Source organism: Glycine max, chromosome 18 (assembly GCF_000004515.6).
Source record: "Glycine max cultivar Williams 82 chromosome 18, Glycine_max_v4.0, whole genome shotgun sequence".
Lineage (NCBI taxonomy): Eukaryota > Viridiplantae > Streptophyta > Magnoliopsida > Fabales > Fabaceae > Glycine > Glycine max.
Genome location: NC_038254.2, coordinates 41074241 through 41090269, shown reverse-complemented (window position 1 = coordinate 41090269; position 16029 = coordinate 41074241). Strand labels below are relative to the sequence as shown.

At 35.1% G+C, this 16029-nt stretch overlaps 1 protein-coding gene and 1 non-coding gene across 2 annotated transcripts; one reads left to right on the top strand and one right to left on the bottom strand.

The window, feature by feature from the left end:
* The first annotated feature begins 5869 nt into the window (after positions 1-5869).
* On the top strand, positions 5870-6820 carry LOC100801469 (outer envelope pore protein 24, chloroplastic-like). Its single transcript, XM_003551383.1, has 3 exons — positions 5870-5906; positions 6172-6353; positions 6455-6820. The coding sequence occupies exons 1-3, from the start codon at positions 5870-5872 to the stop codon at positions 6818-6820; spliced, it is 585 nt and encodes a 194-aa protein (XP_003551431.1).
* Positions 6821-15383: 8563 nt separating this feature from the next.
* LOC113000257 (small nucleolar RNA R71) lies at positions 15384-15490 on the bottom strand. The gene has a single exon (XR_003265548.1). It is a non-coding gene; the product is annotated as a small nucleolar RNA R71 (small nucleolar RNA).
* Positions 15491-16029: the final 539 nt, after the last annotated feature.

Genomic DNA, 16029 nt, shown 5'->3' with positions numbered 1-16029 from the left:
AATAAAATTAAATAATAAAATGTATTTTTATTTAATATTAATTTCTCTTTTATTGTTTAACTTATCAAATAACTTTAATTCAAATATTTCTTTTCTTTTTCATTCTATTTCTCTTTAACCAAATCACCATTTCCATTTTATTTCTTATCTATTTCTCTTCTTTTCTTTTCTCATCTATTCACTTTCTTTCCCTCTCATTTCATCCTCACAATCAAGCCATACCTAAGACAAATAGAGTAGAAAGAAGGAAGAAATGTAAAAAGATTACCTTACCTAGGACTTTGCCATCAATAATTAGCACATTATAAATTATCAAAGACAAAACCTTTGATAATTACTAAAATTGTATATTATATTGTTATATATGTAAATAATAATAATAATAATTGAATTAAAATTGGCAAGAAAATTTGACAAATAAAATAGGAAAATTAGAAATTGCCCATTTGAATCCTACAACAGATTGGCGAGGGATTAGAGATGTCTCCCAATAGATATATTGTGAGAGATTGATTAGGGATTAACGAGGAAATTGCAATAGATATATTGCGAGGGGTTAGTGAGGGATTAGTGAGGAAATGCAATAGATATATAGCAAGGGGTTAGCAAGGGATTAACAATGGTCGTTTGTGACGATTAGCGAGGTGATGGCAAAGGATTGTTGCAAGGGTGATGTGAGGGGGTTAGCGAGGAGATTTCTTGAGCAATGAACAACGAAATACTGAGGAATTAATTCAATAATAATTTGACTATATAAGTAACGAGATATATCTTGCGAGAGATTTGTGAGGCATTAATGAAGAAATAACGAAAGAAATAGGACACTTCCTTTGCGAGGCAATAGCAATGCTAAGTGCAGCAAATTAGCGACGAAAATGGCAAGGGAATTTGGTGAGGGAACAATAAGGGATTTTCGTCCGTCGCCAATCAATGATTAGGTTTTAACAAGGAACTTTCTTTTGCTAATCCCTCGCTAAACCATTTAGTGACGAAGTTGTGACCAATTTTCTGGGAAACATTTCCTATCGATGATTTTCTTGTAGTGATATAAGAGTTTTGGGGTGTTCATAACTTGTCCAATAATTTAGTGAAAAGCCAAATGGTTTGGGAGAAACCTCACTACCCTGTACAAAAGTTCATAGAAGTAAGGGAGAACCCACTTCCTCTTACCTTAAAACTATGACTTCTAAATGTTAAGCATAAGTGGCATTAGTGTATTCCCCACTTTTCTCACTCCTCCGCTTATGACTCTGAAAGCACACCTCCTTCCTCCCAACAATGCTAAAGTGAGTATTAAGTTTCTAACTAAAACCTAAGGAGACTCATTATAAAACTAGTTGGGTTCACCCAACTCAATGCCCAACTTTACTCCTCTTAAAACTTAAGGCCATTTCACAAAGAATATGTAAAAATCCATCTCTCTCTCTCTCCCTCTCTCTCTCATCTTAGTAGACTTAGGTGGGCATATGGTTTGGTGGACTTGGTCCTTTACTAGGCCTAAGTTGCTCTCTCTTGAGTTCTATTGTCTTATCTTATTAATTCTAAATACTTAAGCACTAGTCACTCTTATAATTTTAACAACAACAATCTATTACTTCTAGTACTATCTATTATCTATTATCTATTCTATTATTATATATAAAATATTTTCCCCCAGCTACTATTCATAGTGTCACATGTCACATTGTGGTTAAAATTTTTCCAACTTCATTACTTTTGCATCCTAGTCCTTAATATCATTTTCCCAACAACCAATCTAATGGCTTATATGTTTTCATTTATTTTATATTAAAATAGAGGACTTATTACTTATAAATCTATCTACAATTATCTATAACTATTTACAATTATTTAATAGTCTGTTTACAAATATTTACAAGTACTTAATCAACTAAAAAAAATCCATTTATTCCCTAGTAGCGGCACCAAAAACATGTTAGGGTTTTATTTCATGCTAGATTCAACTTATAGACCAATTGTAACCCAATCATGATGTAGTAATTGAACTATCATCCAAGATGTCTCACAAAGGAATAAATGAGGGATTTCATGTAATTATTTAACTAAGAACTAGGCTTTTGTATTTTTATTTTGTGATTCTCACGAAATAAATAACATAAAATAAATTGCAATAAAAATTAAATGAGAATAAAATAATTAAGTAAAGAAAGAAATACTAGACTTGGATGGTGACGTCAATCTTGATGAATGAATGTCTAGGTTTGGACTTGGAATTCACTTGATCCACTGTAACTTCACAATTCTCTACTCATCTCTTTTGCTCATCCCCAATTCACTAATGTATTCTACCCCAACTTCCACATGGTCGTAGATTCTAAATCACTTGCCTGATACCCAATCCCTTGGACATACCAACACAAGCAATCAACATTAATGGTCAAGAATTAGCGAGGCTTAACGAAAATTATTCTATCCCTAGAGATAATCTCAATTAAGTAGTTGATTCATGTTCGGGTTTCAACAAGACTCACCAAAGCACAAACCAATTCCTAAACTCATCTATAAGATGGCTAATCAAATAAAAACATTAAGTACGGAAACAAATAAAGAACTTGAGGTGAAGTATTAAATTGATAGAATTAAAGCGAAACAAGGTTCATCATTTCCTCTACTAGGTGGAAGGAATTATACTCATAAAAGTAATACAATGAAACCTAGAGTCTCTAATGGAATGGAGGAGTCTAGTAGGTGGAAGTCTAAAATATAATTCTAAGAATTGTTCGAGACTTCTATACCTTTACAATGAATGCTTAGCCTCTTATTTATAGAATTGTAGCTAGGTTTAATTAAGGAGATAATCACAAGAAATTACAAACAAATAATATCTCTAATTAATTCAAGTGATTATCTTCTTCTTTAGATGATTTATCCTTGAAAAATATCTTGCTCTTAATTTTCCTAATTTTATCTTGAATTTTTGCAATTTCTCCTTCCAAAACTTTCTACTGATTTTGGGCCTTTGGAGCTCTAGCCAAAATGACCTTGTTTTTGTTTAAAAACTATCAAAAATTCATTAAAAATAATGAAGACGTAAAATTCTACCTAAGACAAAGTAAAAGATTAATTTAGAGCTAATTTGATTCAAAAAAAGCCTAAAGTTAACTAAAATGTCAAATAAACATCACAAAACGCATATGAAAATCCAACAAATTTGAAATTTATCAATAATCCAAACTTAGAACCTTGCTTGTCCTCAAGCAAGACTAACTAAAACTACTAAAACAGTAAAGACTACTTAAAAAAGTAAGGACTCAAAAACAAAATTAAACTAAGACTCAAAAATAAAAGACAAATTAAAACTAAAGACTAAGGATACACAATGACATGTTAGATACACACTCTTCTTCCATTCCACTTTATTCACTCTTAAGCTTTTCACTTAGCTTTGGGTAAGTGTTTCACTCAAATCACAGCTTAATACACCACAATTCAATGTTGACTTTCATCTCAAGTTAATCAACACATAAAATGCATGTGAAGATCACTAAGGACTTTCTTGTTGAACAAGTGGCCTAAATAACTTAAGAGAGGGGGGGGGGGGTGAATTAAGTTTTAAAGAATTTTTTTGATTAACATGTTTTAATTCCCTTTTTAAAATATTTGTGATAGGTTCAGAATATAAAAGATGGCAATTCATTTGATAATGTTCTTCAATTATGCAAGACAAATTAAGTGCAATAAAAATAACCGAGATAAGGAAAGAGAGAATTGCAAACTCGTTTTATCCTGGTTCGGCCACTTCCCATGCCTACATCCAATCCCCAAGCAACCTACTTGAGATTTCCACTATCTTTGTGAACTCTTTATAACCTTTGAACACACCTTGGGATCCCTCACCCTTGTGTTCAAGAATCCTCACAAGCCAAGAGATGAACAGTCTCTGCATAACAATTGTGTTTATGAGATGTACAAAAAGATTTCTCTCCTTTAGAGTAAATAATACAAATTGAAGATCTAAGAAAAATTCTTAATTGATTTTGCAAGTGTTTGGCCAAATTGTAGTTTTGAGAGAATTTGACAATTAGGTTCTGTTTTTTGAAAAAACTCTCTTAATATTTTCGAAGTCAAGACACACATATATAGGCCCTTTGGTGGCTGTTCAAAAACAATTTTGAATAGATGTGTCTTTTTAAAATATTTTCTGAAATTCTTTCACTGGTAATCGATTACAACATTTTGGTAATTGATTACACAATTAAATTTTGAAGAGTCATGACTTTTCAAAGGATTTTCTGAAGTCTTGTTGTTGGTAATCAATTACTGAAACTTGGTAATCGATTACCAGTTCAAAAAATACTTATTTTGAATTGATCAATCTTTTTTTAAAAAACATTTCAAAAATAAACTTTGAGGCCAAAAATTATATCAATCAATATGAGATTCTTTTAACAAATGGACTAAGGCCTTATCTTTTCTTGATCTTGTTTGCTTGACCTTGAATCAATCGGAGCTTATCAAGTGAAATACTTTGGCATCATCAAAACCTGTATACATACATTCACATTTCTTGGCTTGTAATGGGGCTTGGCTAACAAGGAAAATTAGTTTTTCTAGATATTCAAAAGTAACTCAAAGGAAGGAAAACATTTAGTCTATTAATTGGATTTTAATTCACTTCCTACCAATCCTTGGTACCCCATATTTTCAATTTTATACATACTTTGCTTTGTCCTCAACTTTTTATTTTTTCTTTACCTTGCTTCTCTCTTTTTTTTTTCTATATTTTTTGTTTTTCAGTTTTTTTTTTCTTTTTCAATAGTTTACAAGAGAGAATGATGATAATTATTTAAACCTTTGTTCAAGTGGTAGCTTGTTGGTACCCTTTATTTTGTTCCCCTTGAGTGGTGCATTGCCACTCCAAACTTAAAATGTTTCCCAATTCCTAGACCTATGCTCTCCTATCTTTTAAGTTAAGGATAGTAGTGGATATGTAAACATATAAACTTCAAAGGTTAGGGAATTAGAAAAGAATACATCAATTAAGCTCAAATTAAGGTGCAAGAGATAAACAATGTAGGGTAGGCTTTTTGGCTCTTGGCTAAACATGCAAACATGGCCTTGATCATTTCAACGCATACAATTGCAATTAATCTACAAGAGATTCAGTCAAAATCTACTATGAGTGAAATAAGAATGTCTCTCAATATATATTTGTATCATTATAAGGATCACTCACTCATCAGGCTAGGTCTACAAGTTGCTTTATTTGCTTTCAATTTTTCATACCAAACTCATTACACATCTCAATCAAGCAAAATCAATGGTTTTCACTTTTAGCATTTGAGTTCAGTTGCATAAAGAATGATTTAAGCACACAAATTTGTTTTATTTTATGGTGGGTTTGCAAGAAAATGGTGATGCTTCTTAATCACTTGTGTTTCCTTATCTTCCTAATAATAAACATATTCATAAATTACCACACATATACTAAACAAATAAACTAATAAAGCGAAATTAAAAAAAAGGTAAAACAGAGGGGTAGATAAGGCTTCACTTGGGGTTGAAGAGCCCTCAACATCTCCTTTTATCCATTGCTGCCTTGCCACCTCCCTGGATAGTGAGTACGTGGTCCTCCAAATGAGTTGATTACTAATAAGACTGCACATGATGAACAAAACTCAAATGCAAGTTAGTGCTATGCTACTGAGTGATAATTTTTTTAAGACAAATTTTTATTTTATTTTTTTGACTCCAAACTTAAAATTAAAACCTATACTAAGAATTGAAATGCAATAAATTTAAATTTAAACTATCCTAAGAATTTAAAATGAAAAAAAAAAGTTAAAGTTAAAATGTTAGGTTGTCTCCTAGTAAGCGCTTCTTTAACATCAATAGCTTGACGTATGACATGTGGATTGTCAAGGTGTTGTATGATGGTGTTGTTGGTGAGTTGATTCGTTGGGAATCTTCAATGCCTTGAATGTAGTAGAATATTCATTTCTTGCCCTCTCTAAGTGTGTAGACTCCTTTACAAACATTGATGGTTACATGAGCACACTACTACAAAAGTAGTTTTTTACAACACACTTTCTAAGACCGTGATGGCAATTTTGACCACGATGGCAATTTTGTAAATACAAAGTTTTTTATCACGATGGTTTTGTGAAAACCGTCTTAGAATTGAGTGTGTTTTTAAATACTCTTTTCTAGAAATCCTAATTCACCCATTATTTTCTTCTCCCACCTCCTCCTCCTTCCTCGTTTCACTTTCCCCGCCACCACCACAAAGCCTTCGCGTTTGGTCCCTCCGACATTTCGTTTCGGAAGTCACTTTCATTAACGGCCCCAGCCTGACCGGTCTGGCTCTCGTCGACTACAATGTTCCCAAAATGGTTCTCTACTTTCTCAAATTCTACTTATTTATTTGATTAAAGCGTACAATATCGCTCCCCTACTTAATTATTCTACAACCTATTTTTTTATGTTTTTTTAGGATTTTTGGTTTCAGTTTATGAACACGGTTAGGGTTAGGGAGAGGTCGTTGAACTTGACCTACGTGCATAGCAGGGGCGACTATAGGATCATCATGGACGGAACCTTCGTGTACGATTCCGCAAACAAGGTTTCTACCAATTACACACTCAATTCAGGGAATTACAAGCTCAAGTACACTTATGTCCACAAGGGCTTGACCACGTTCGCCTATGACATGGCCAAGAACATGTGGGACTTTTTCATCTTGTGGAAGGTCTACAGCGGCAATGACACATTGAGGGCCTCCTACCAGACATACAACAGGGTTTTGGGAGTTGAGTGGTTGAGGAATCCCAAACATACCGCTGGCTTCAAGGTGGAATGAGTTTACAAATGAATGTCAATGTTTGGATGCTAGTTGTGGCTGATTGTCTTTTGTTTTTGTTGTGAGAATTTTGATGTTTAAGTTTAACTTGTTTGGTAGAGTTTATAGATTTGTGCTGGAGATCCTATGTTGATTTGTGGTATAGTCAAAATAGTGTATATATAAGCAGGGGAACTTTCACCTCATGAGATGACTTTTGGAGTAGAAAATTGATTGCTTTATATTTTGCTAGAGGGTTCATTCAAGGGTTCATTTACCAAGGGAAGGGTTTTGTGATGATTGATGAGTCAGTTTATGAATAAAGGCTGTTGGAGTGAGGATGTAGTCATTCATTGTGGGAAGGGAGTTCTGTTTGAAAATATGAAGCCAGTAGGTTTTCTAAAGTTGGTTATGTGGGAGGAGGTGCCAATTGCTTTCAGAAGATGGGACAAGGGGGGATTTAGAAAATGATTTCACCTCTTTTGGTGCTAAGAGTCAAAGTAAAGGTTGTATTGGATTATTTATGTAAGCTCATATCATATGTCTAGAATCCTAAATGGGCAAGAATTTGTTAAAAGGTTGCAATAGGTACTGATATGATGCAATCCTACCTCCAAGGGTATTGGATAGAAGACTCCAAGAAGATTGGGCCAGAGATGCAGGAGAAGGTCCTAGGGTTCTCATGAGCCTTAGGGTAGATTTTGGGCTTATGGACTAAGTATGAGCTCTTTTATCTCTGTACATATTAGATTAGGATTTCATTATTTTTGGGCCTTGTATTTAGGGCTCCAAACAATGTAGAGGCTTACTTAGATTGGGAAATAAGGGTAAAGCAACAACTTAAAAGGAAGTCTACTTCAAAATCTTATGGCTCTCACTCTTATCCAAAGAAATACCAAGGTCAAGGCATCTTAGGGGCGACACCTTCTAAGCCCAAAGATGATAAGGGGAAGACAATAGAAAAGCAACCCCCTAAGGCTAGTATGCAAGAAAAGACTAGCTCTATAAAGTGCTTTAAATGTCTTGGAAGAGGACACATTACTTCCCAATGCCCAACCAAGAAAACCTTGATTATGAAAGGCCATGACCTTTATAGTAGCCAAGATAAGGCTACTACTTCACCTTCCTCTAGTGAAAGTGAAAAAGCAAAAGGGGAAGAATCTAATGAAAAAATCTACCCCCAAGAAGAAGAATAATCTTTAATGGTTAAGGAGGAGTGTAAGGAGGTAAGTGTCTCCTCCAAGAGGTTAGCTAAGAAGAAAAATCATTTTTCAATAAAGACAAACATTAAAGAAACTTTCCTTCTTAGACAACCTCCACATCTTCTCCTTTGTAAAAAGACACTTGTTAGCACTGCCACACCTCTTAGGCTTGAGGTTATTCCTCAAGTAAATGAGTTATTGGATGAGGGTTTGGTTCGTAAAAGCTTAAATCTTTGTGCTTTGTTGGTTCACAAAAGCTTAAATCTTTGTGCTTTGTTGGTGCCCAAAATAGGTATTATTAGGTGTAGAAGCAAAGCTTCAAGATGAATCAAAGGTGATTCAAAGGTGTTTTGATGATAACAATGATGATAACCAAAGATGATGACAAAAAGCTCAAAGATCAATCAAAGAACAACTCAAGTGAATCAAAGATCAATCAAAGAACAACTCAAGTGAATCAAGAACAATTCAAGAGTTCAAGATAAGAATCAAGAAGAATTCAAGACTCAAGAAGAAAGTTTAGAGTCAAGAACCAAGATTCAAGGTTCAAGATCTCAAGAATCAAGATCAAGATTCAAGACTCAAGATTCAAGAATCAAGAGAAGGCTTAATCAAGATAAGTATGAAAAGTTTTTCTCAAAAATTGAGTAGCACATGATTTTTCTCAAAACATGTTTACCAAAGAGTTTTTACTCTCTGGTAATCGATTACCAGTAGCAAAATTGTTTTGAAAAAGTTTTCAAATTGAATTTACAACGTTCCAATTAATTTCAAAAAGCTGTAATCGATTACAATGTTTTGGTAATCGATTACCAATGCCTTTGAACGTTGAAATTCAAATTCAAATGTGAAGAGTCACATCCTTTCACATAAAAGCCTTGTGTAATCGATTACACTGATTTGGTAATCAATTACCAGTGACTGTTTCTGAATAAATCAAAAGATGTAACTCTTCAAAAGGTTTTTGACTTTTTCAAATTACTTTTAAGTTTTTCTAAAAGTTATAACTCTTCTAAATGGTTGTCTTGACCAGACATGAAGAGTCTATAAAAGTAAGGCTTTGTTTTACATTTCAACAATTCATTCAATCAATCTTTTACAAGCCTTGAAACTCTTTGAACTTCTTCTTCTTCTTTGTACCAAAAGCTTTCCAAAGTTTTCTGGTTTTCTAAACCTTGAAAACTTGTGCTATTCATCTTTTCATTCTCTTCTCCCTTTGTCAAAAAGAATTCGCCAAGGACTAACCGCCTGAATTCTTTTGTGTCTCTCTTCTCCCTTTTCCAAAAGAACAAAGGACTAACCGCCTGAATTCTTTTGTGTCTCCCTTCTCCCTTGTCAAAGAATTCAAAATGACACAGTCTGAGAATTCTTTTGATTCTTCCCTTTCCCTAATACAAAAGTGTTCAAAGGACTAACCGCCTGAGAATTCTTTTGTATCCCCATTCACAAAGTATCAAAGGTTTAACAGCCTGAGATCTTTGTCTTAACACATTGGAGGGTACATCCTTTGTGGTACAAGTAGAAGGTACATCTACTTGGGTTTGACTGCGAACAAGAGAGGGTACATCTCTTGTGGATCAGTTCTAGTGGAGGGTACATCCACTAGGTTCAAAGAGAACAAGGGAGGGTACATCCCTTGTGGATCTTTTCTTGTAAAAGGATTTTTACAAGGTTGAAAGAAATCTCAAGGACCGCAGGTCGCTTGGGGACTGAATGTAGGCACGAGTTGTTGTCGAACCAGTATAAAAACTCTTGTGTGTTTGTCTCCTTCTTCCCTACTCTTTTACTTTCCGTTGTGCATTTAATTTCCGCTTTTACTTTCTGTTAAGTTTCTCTTCTACTCCTCATTCTCTTAACAATTTAGTAAAAGCCTTAGAAGAGTAATTTTTAATTAGTAAAGGTTTAGGAATAATTAATTCAACCCCCCCTTCTTAATTATTCTGAGGCCACTCGATCCAACATTAGGCACCAAATCCCTAAAATAGGTGATATGATGAATGTGTTGAGTGGTGCAACTCTTTTTTGTAAAATCACTTATGCACCCAACATCTTCATAATTTGTGTACATAGGGACATATTAGGTAGGTTTTTTCTTATTTTTGGTTTCAATATAAACCTAGGTGCTCATATGGGACACCTTAGGTTTGTCGTACTTTTTGGTAGGAGTAATCATCATGAAAATACAAAAAATGTATGTTTTATTGCATCACTTTCCTTAATTTTTTAAATAGTTATCAAGGGGTTCCCAAGGACCCTACGAGAATAAAGGTCATTCCTGAGTGGCCCACTCCACCAAGTATAAGGGAAATTTGGGGCTTCCATGACTTAACAAACTTTTGCAAAAGGTTAGTCCCATATTTTTCTATACTTGTAGCACCACTCATTGAGTTGGTGAGGAATCATGTTCTCTTATGGGAAGATGCCCAAGAAAGGGATTTTCAAACCTTACCCTACTTTAACATACCCAACACCCCTAATATATATGTTTTTATTCTTTTTACAAGTGTTGAGGGAAGAAGCCCACAGTTTCAAGAACCTTCGGATTTGAGGTCAAATCCTTTTCAAGGGGGAGGGGATGATGCAATCCTACCCCCAAGGGTATTGGATAGAAGACTCCAGAAGATTGAGCCAGAGATGTAGGAGAAGGCCATAGGGTTCTCATGAGTCTTAGGGTGGATTTTGGGCCCATGAACTAAGTATGAGCCTACTTATCTTTGTACATATTTGTCACAACCTACCCTTCGGTGGGAGGGCGACGCGAGGGCTCACGGGTGCGTCTTCCATGGGAGGAAAATGCACGGAGTCGCCACCAATGTTTATTCGAGGAAAACGTCGGAAAAACCGGAAAGGTGTGGTCTACGAACATTAAGTGTAAAAGGTTCGGGAGTCGTTTTTAGCACCCCACGCGTCCGTCACAAAGGACGACAGCCTTTAACCAAGTGTGCAATATCATGTCTTCGATTTGTTTTATTTTCCCTTTTTTACGTTTTTATGTCTTTTTATGCCTTTTGTATTTTTTTATCTTTTTGTTGTCGACAAGGGTGTTTCCCTTGCTCCTACGTATCCTCAATTGCGATGAGGAAATCAGACCTACGTAGTTCTTTCAGAACTGAACGTTGGTTAAGTTGTTTTTATCTTTTTACGCAAGATATATTTTGACCGAACAAAATTCGTTTCAGGCATTGGATCATTAAATGATCTTTTGATTCTTTTGAAATGAGAGAAGCATTAAGGCATTGGACCATTAATGATCTCTTGGTTTTGAAAGGAGAGAAACGTTAAGGCATTGGACCATTAACAATCTCTTGGGGTGGTCGACAAAAGCGGGGCTTTTGCTCCTACGTATCCTCAATTGCGATGAGAAAATTAGAATTACGTAGTTCTTGCAAAAGTGGTAAAGTTACATGTTGATTTTATGCTTTTGAACGGTCCATGTTAACCGATAAAAGCGAAGAGGACCATTTAAGGCGTTGGACCTTAAAACGGTTTTTAGTGATTTTTGCGGACAAAGCTTGATTTGTGAGTTGATTTTAGCCTTGGTTTCACTTTGATTATTAGTCAATTAATTCAAGGAAACTTTCAAAGAAAAACGTCCGATTGATTTTTTTGATTATTTTATTCAAAGATATTTTGATTATTTTATTATTATTTTGCTTTTTTTTGGTTTAACCGAGGTTATAGCGTGAACGATCGGTTAGATTTTGTTTTAACAGTGATTAAACGGGATTACAACACAAATGATCGGTTGAAATTCATTTTATCATTTATTAGGTGAGAAAACGGATTAAATAAACGATTAAAAGCTCGTTAAAGTGGAAGAAAAGAAAACTGAAAGTAAGCGAAATTAAAGTGAAGGTACACAAAATAAGTAGGGACCACTAAGAATGCATAGAATGAATTGAAAGATTCGATTTCGGGAACTTACCGGTTGAAGAATGAAGAACAACGAAGAACGAACGAAGAACGGTGAAGAACGATGAAGAATTTCCACAGAATCGCTTACGGAAGCGTTACGGAAGCATTACGGAAGCACTTCGACTCGATTTTTCTTCACGAAAACATGTTTTTTGTCCAAAAATACCGAAATGCATAGCTTAGGGGTCATGAACATTTTGAAACAACCCCCTCCCCTATTTATAGGGAAAAAGGGAGGTGCTTGTCGCCTTGAGGCTTTTTGAGGAAGATTTCTAAATGCACCCTAATTACTAAGTTCACCCCCCTTTTCGTACTTTACGGAAAAGTTAAGGAAGCCTTACAGAAGTGTTTCGGATTTGATTTTCATCTTTTTTTTTCTCTTCCCTTTCGCCAATGTTAAGTGAAATATGCTTATCCAAGGTTTTCAGAAATTTTACGAAAACCACGAAAGTCCCGAAAACCATTTTTCAACAACGTGGAGGAGCTTGCCGCCCAGTTGCTTCCTCCTAAAGCAACCCAACCTCCAAAATGTTCTAGAGGGGCCTAGATTTGAATTGCTATTTACACCCCTATCTTGATAAGTTCACCCCCCATTTTTGTGTTTTTGGCCATTTTCTTTCCGAAATCTCACGAAACTTTACGGATTCCACCGTGATGAGTGTTAAGCCTTTCGAAGCAATCAACAATGGTTTTCAGATGAAATTAGAGTATAACAGTTTATTTACACACACCCCACATTGCTAAATACACTCCCGTTTTTGTGTTTTTGACCGGTTTCTTCTCGAAACATCTTGGAACTTTACGGATTCCACAACGATGGATGTTAAACATTTTGAGGTGGTCAAACGAAGGTCGCATGTCGACAAACAATGGTCCCCGGACGAAATTAGGGCATGACAATATTTGATTAGGATTTCATTATTTTTGGGTCTTGTATTTAGGGCTCCATAGTGTAAGGAAGGTACCCTAGTAATTTAGGATTTTTCAACCCTTGTATTTTCGGGCACCTAGACTAGTTTTTGTATTAGGGGTAGTTTTGTAATTTTACACGCATTTGGTGCACTATTTGATGTGTGTTGAGAGAGAAATTTAATTGAATTGGGAGAAGCCCAATTCAATTAAATTTTGGTCTAATCTAAGGGGGAGGTGAGTGATGTGTCATCATTTTCTCCTATTTTCTAACCCTTTTTGTCACCATTTTAATTACTGATTAGCCTTAATTGTCAAATTAATTATGCAGTTTTATCATTTGGGCCTACTGGACTAATTTTGTGTTTTTTAATTTAATTTCAGGAGAATTGTAAGTAATTGGGCTTGAATCCTGAATTGGGCTTGGACTTGAAGAGAGCAGACAATTTTATCAAATCTTATCTTATCCAAATTTTATCTCATCTAGATATTATTTCATCTAAATTTTATCTTATCTAGATTTTATTTCATCTAGATTTTATTTTATTAAATCTTATCTTATCTTGCCCAGATTTTATTTTATTTATGGGCTTGGACTTAAAACAGATTTGTAAGCTTTGGGGCTGAGAACCTATATAACAGCACCAAGGTTTTAGTTTTAGGCTCTCTTTTCGTTTTGGGGAGAAAGAATAATTTTAGGTTTTGCAATTCCAGTTTTTACTATTCACATAGCAATAAAATTTCGTTTTCTGCTTCAATCTGCAATTTCATTTTCTACTGATTAATGGAAGGGTAAGTCTCCAGCGTTGTTTTCTCTTGAGGATCAAGTACAACTCTCTTTGAGGTTTTATTATTACTATTGAATTCTGATCAATTTTTCCTCTTCACCAATTACTCTGTATTTGTTGCTATTAATCCATGCATGCTTAGTGCTTGATTAATTGTCTCTGCACTTAATTTACGTTCATGCTTAATGATCACTTTCGTTCATGATTAATGGGTGTATGTGTTGCTTAATCACATAATGACTGTCTTATGTTAAATTTCGCTTAGTAATTTAATTTAGGGTTGGATTAAGTGGTTGAACTGATAAAGGATAAATTCTCGTAACCTAGGATACGAGACTTGCTTGTGAATCAAGGGGAAACAACGTGTTTTTAATCCTGATATTTTCTAATTAAAATCTGCTCATTGTTTAATTTACAAAAACAAACAACCCCCCCCCCCAATTCGTTACTGTTTTATTACTATCTATTATGAACGTTTGGTTGACCATTGCTCGTTGGGAGACGACCTAGGATCACTTCTTAGATACTGCATTTTTAATGTTTATTTGATTCGGGTACGACGTCTATCAAATTTGGTGCCGTTGCCGAGGTGCAGTGGGCCAAAGGTTCATAATAGTGTTTAGTTATCTTATTTTGTGTAGCATTCTGTTTTGCATTTCAGTTGCATCCCTTGTTTAGCGACTGATTCAGCGACTGTTTCAGCTTTGTGTTTTTCTGTGAACAGTGCTGAACAATGATTAGCGATTGATTTTGTAATTTAATTAGCGATTTTTGTTTTGATAGTTAGAGTTGTTATTTTTGGCTGATTTTTTGTGTGGTAGCTTGTTTTTAGAAAAACTTAAAATGGCCATAACTTTTGCTTAGGGTATCAGAATAACTATTATTATATATGCATTTGGGGTAGAAAAAAATTTCCCATATTGTTTCAACCCACTTTAGCTGGTTGGGGTCTCCCAAGATCCAAAAATCAGCTGTTTACTAATTTTTTTTTTTATTTTTCAAGTATTATTGTCCTATTTTTCTAAACTTTGCTTCGGTAGTTTTCATAGTTAGACTTTGAATTTTTGTTTGAAATTTTTTGTTCTATCTTTTCATGATTTTAGGGTGTTCCTCACAAAATTTCAGATTATTTTGATATTGTTTGAGTACAGCTGTAGTTTTACCCCCTTGTTAAGTGTTTGTTGAGAAACACATTATTTGTGCATATAGTGCATGACTAGGGGCAATCCAGGTGATTTGCAACCCTTTGATCCTGAAATAAATAGAACATTTCATAGATTAGTTAGGCATAGTGTGCATCCTGGTCATTCTGTGCATTTTGAGCATTCTGTTGAGGGTGATTCTAAATATTCTGATTTTGAGCATTCCACTACTAATTTTTATACTGAGAACATGGCTCAACCTCCATCTCGTGAGAGGACTCTTAGGGAGATGGCTGCACCTGATTTCACTTATGAAAGCTTGTGCATTCAATATCCTGATGAGGGTGTTCCATATGTTCTCAAGACTGGACTAATACATTTGCTGCCCAAGTTTCATGGTCTTGCAGGTGAAGATCCTCATAAGCATCTTAAGGAGTTCCATATTGTTTGTTTCACCAAGAAGCCCCCTGATGTCCAAGAAGATCATATCTTTCTAAAGGCTTTTCCTCATTCTCTGGAGGGAGTGGCAAAAGATTGGCTCTACTACCTTGCTCCCAGGTCCATTTTCAGCTGGGATGACCTTAAGAGGGTGTTCTTGGAGAAATTCTTCCCTGCATCTAGGACCACTGCCATCAGAAAAGACATTTCAGGCATCAGGCAACTTAGTGGAGAGAGCTTGTATGAGTACTGGGAAAGATTCAAGAAATTATGTGCAAGCTGTCCTCACCACCAGATTTCTGAGCAACTCCTTCTTCAATATTTCTATGAGGGACTTAGCAACATGGAGAGGAGTATGATTAATGCTGCCAATGGTGGAGCTCTTGGTGATATGACCCCTGCTGAGGCTAGGAATTTGATTGAGAAGATGGCTTCCAACTCCCAACAATTCAGTGCAAGAAATGATGCTATTGTTCTTAGAGGAGTCCATGAGGTGGCCACGGATTCATCTTCATTTACTGAAAATAAAAAGTTTGAAGGAAAACTTGATGCCTTGGTCAACCTAGTAACTCAGTTTGCCATGAATCAGAAATCTGCACCTGTTGCAAGAGTCTGTGGTCTATGTTCTTCTGCTGATCACCATACAGATCTCTATCCTTTTTTGCAGCAATCTGGAGTCAATGAGCAACCTGAAGCTTATGCTGCAAAAATTTATAATAGACCTCCTCAACAGCAAAACCAACAACAACAAAATAATTATGACCTTTCAAGCAATAGATACAATCCAGGTTGGAGGAATCATCTAAATCTGAGATGGACAAGTCCTCCACAACAAC

Coding starts and splice junctions, on each gene's coding strand:
- LOC100801469 (XM_003551383.1), top strand. CDS start 5,870: ATGTGGATTGTCAAGGTGTTGTATGATGGTGTTGTTG. Junction 5,907..6,171: donor GTTGTATGATGGTGTTGTTG/GTGAGTTGATTC, acceptor ACTCTTTTCTAG/AAATCCTAATTCACCCATTA. Junction 6,354..6,454: donor ACTACAATGTTCCCAAAATG/GTTCTCTACTTT, acceptor ATGTTTTTTTAG/GATTTTTGGTTTCAGTTTAT.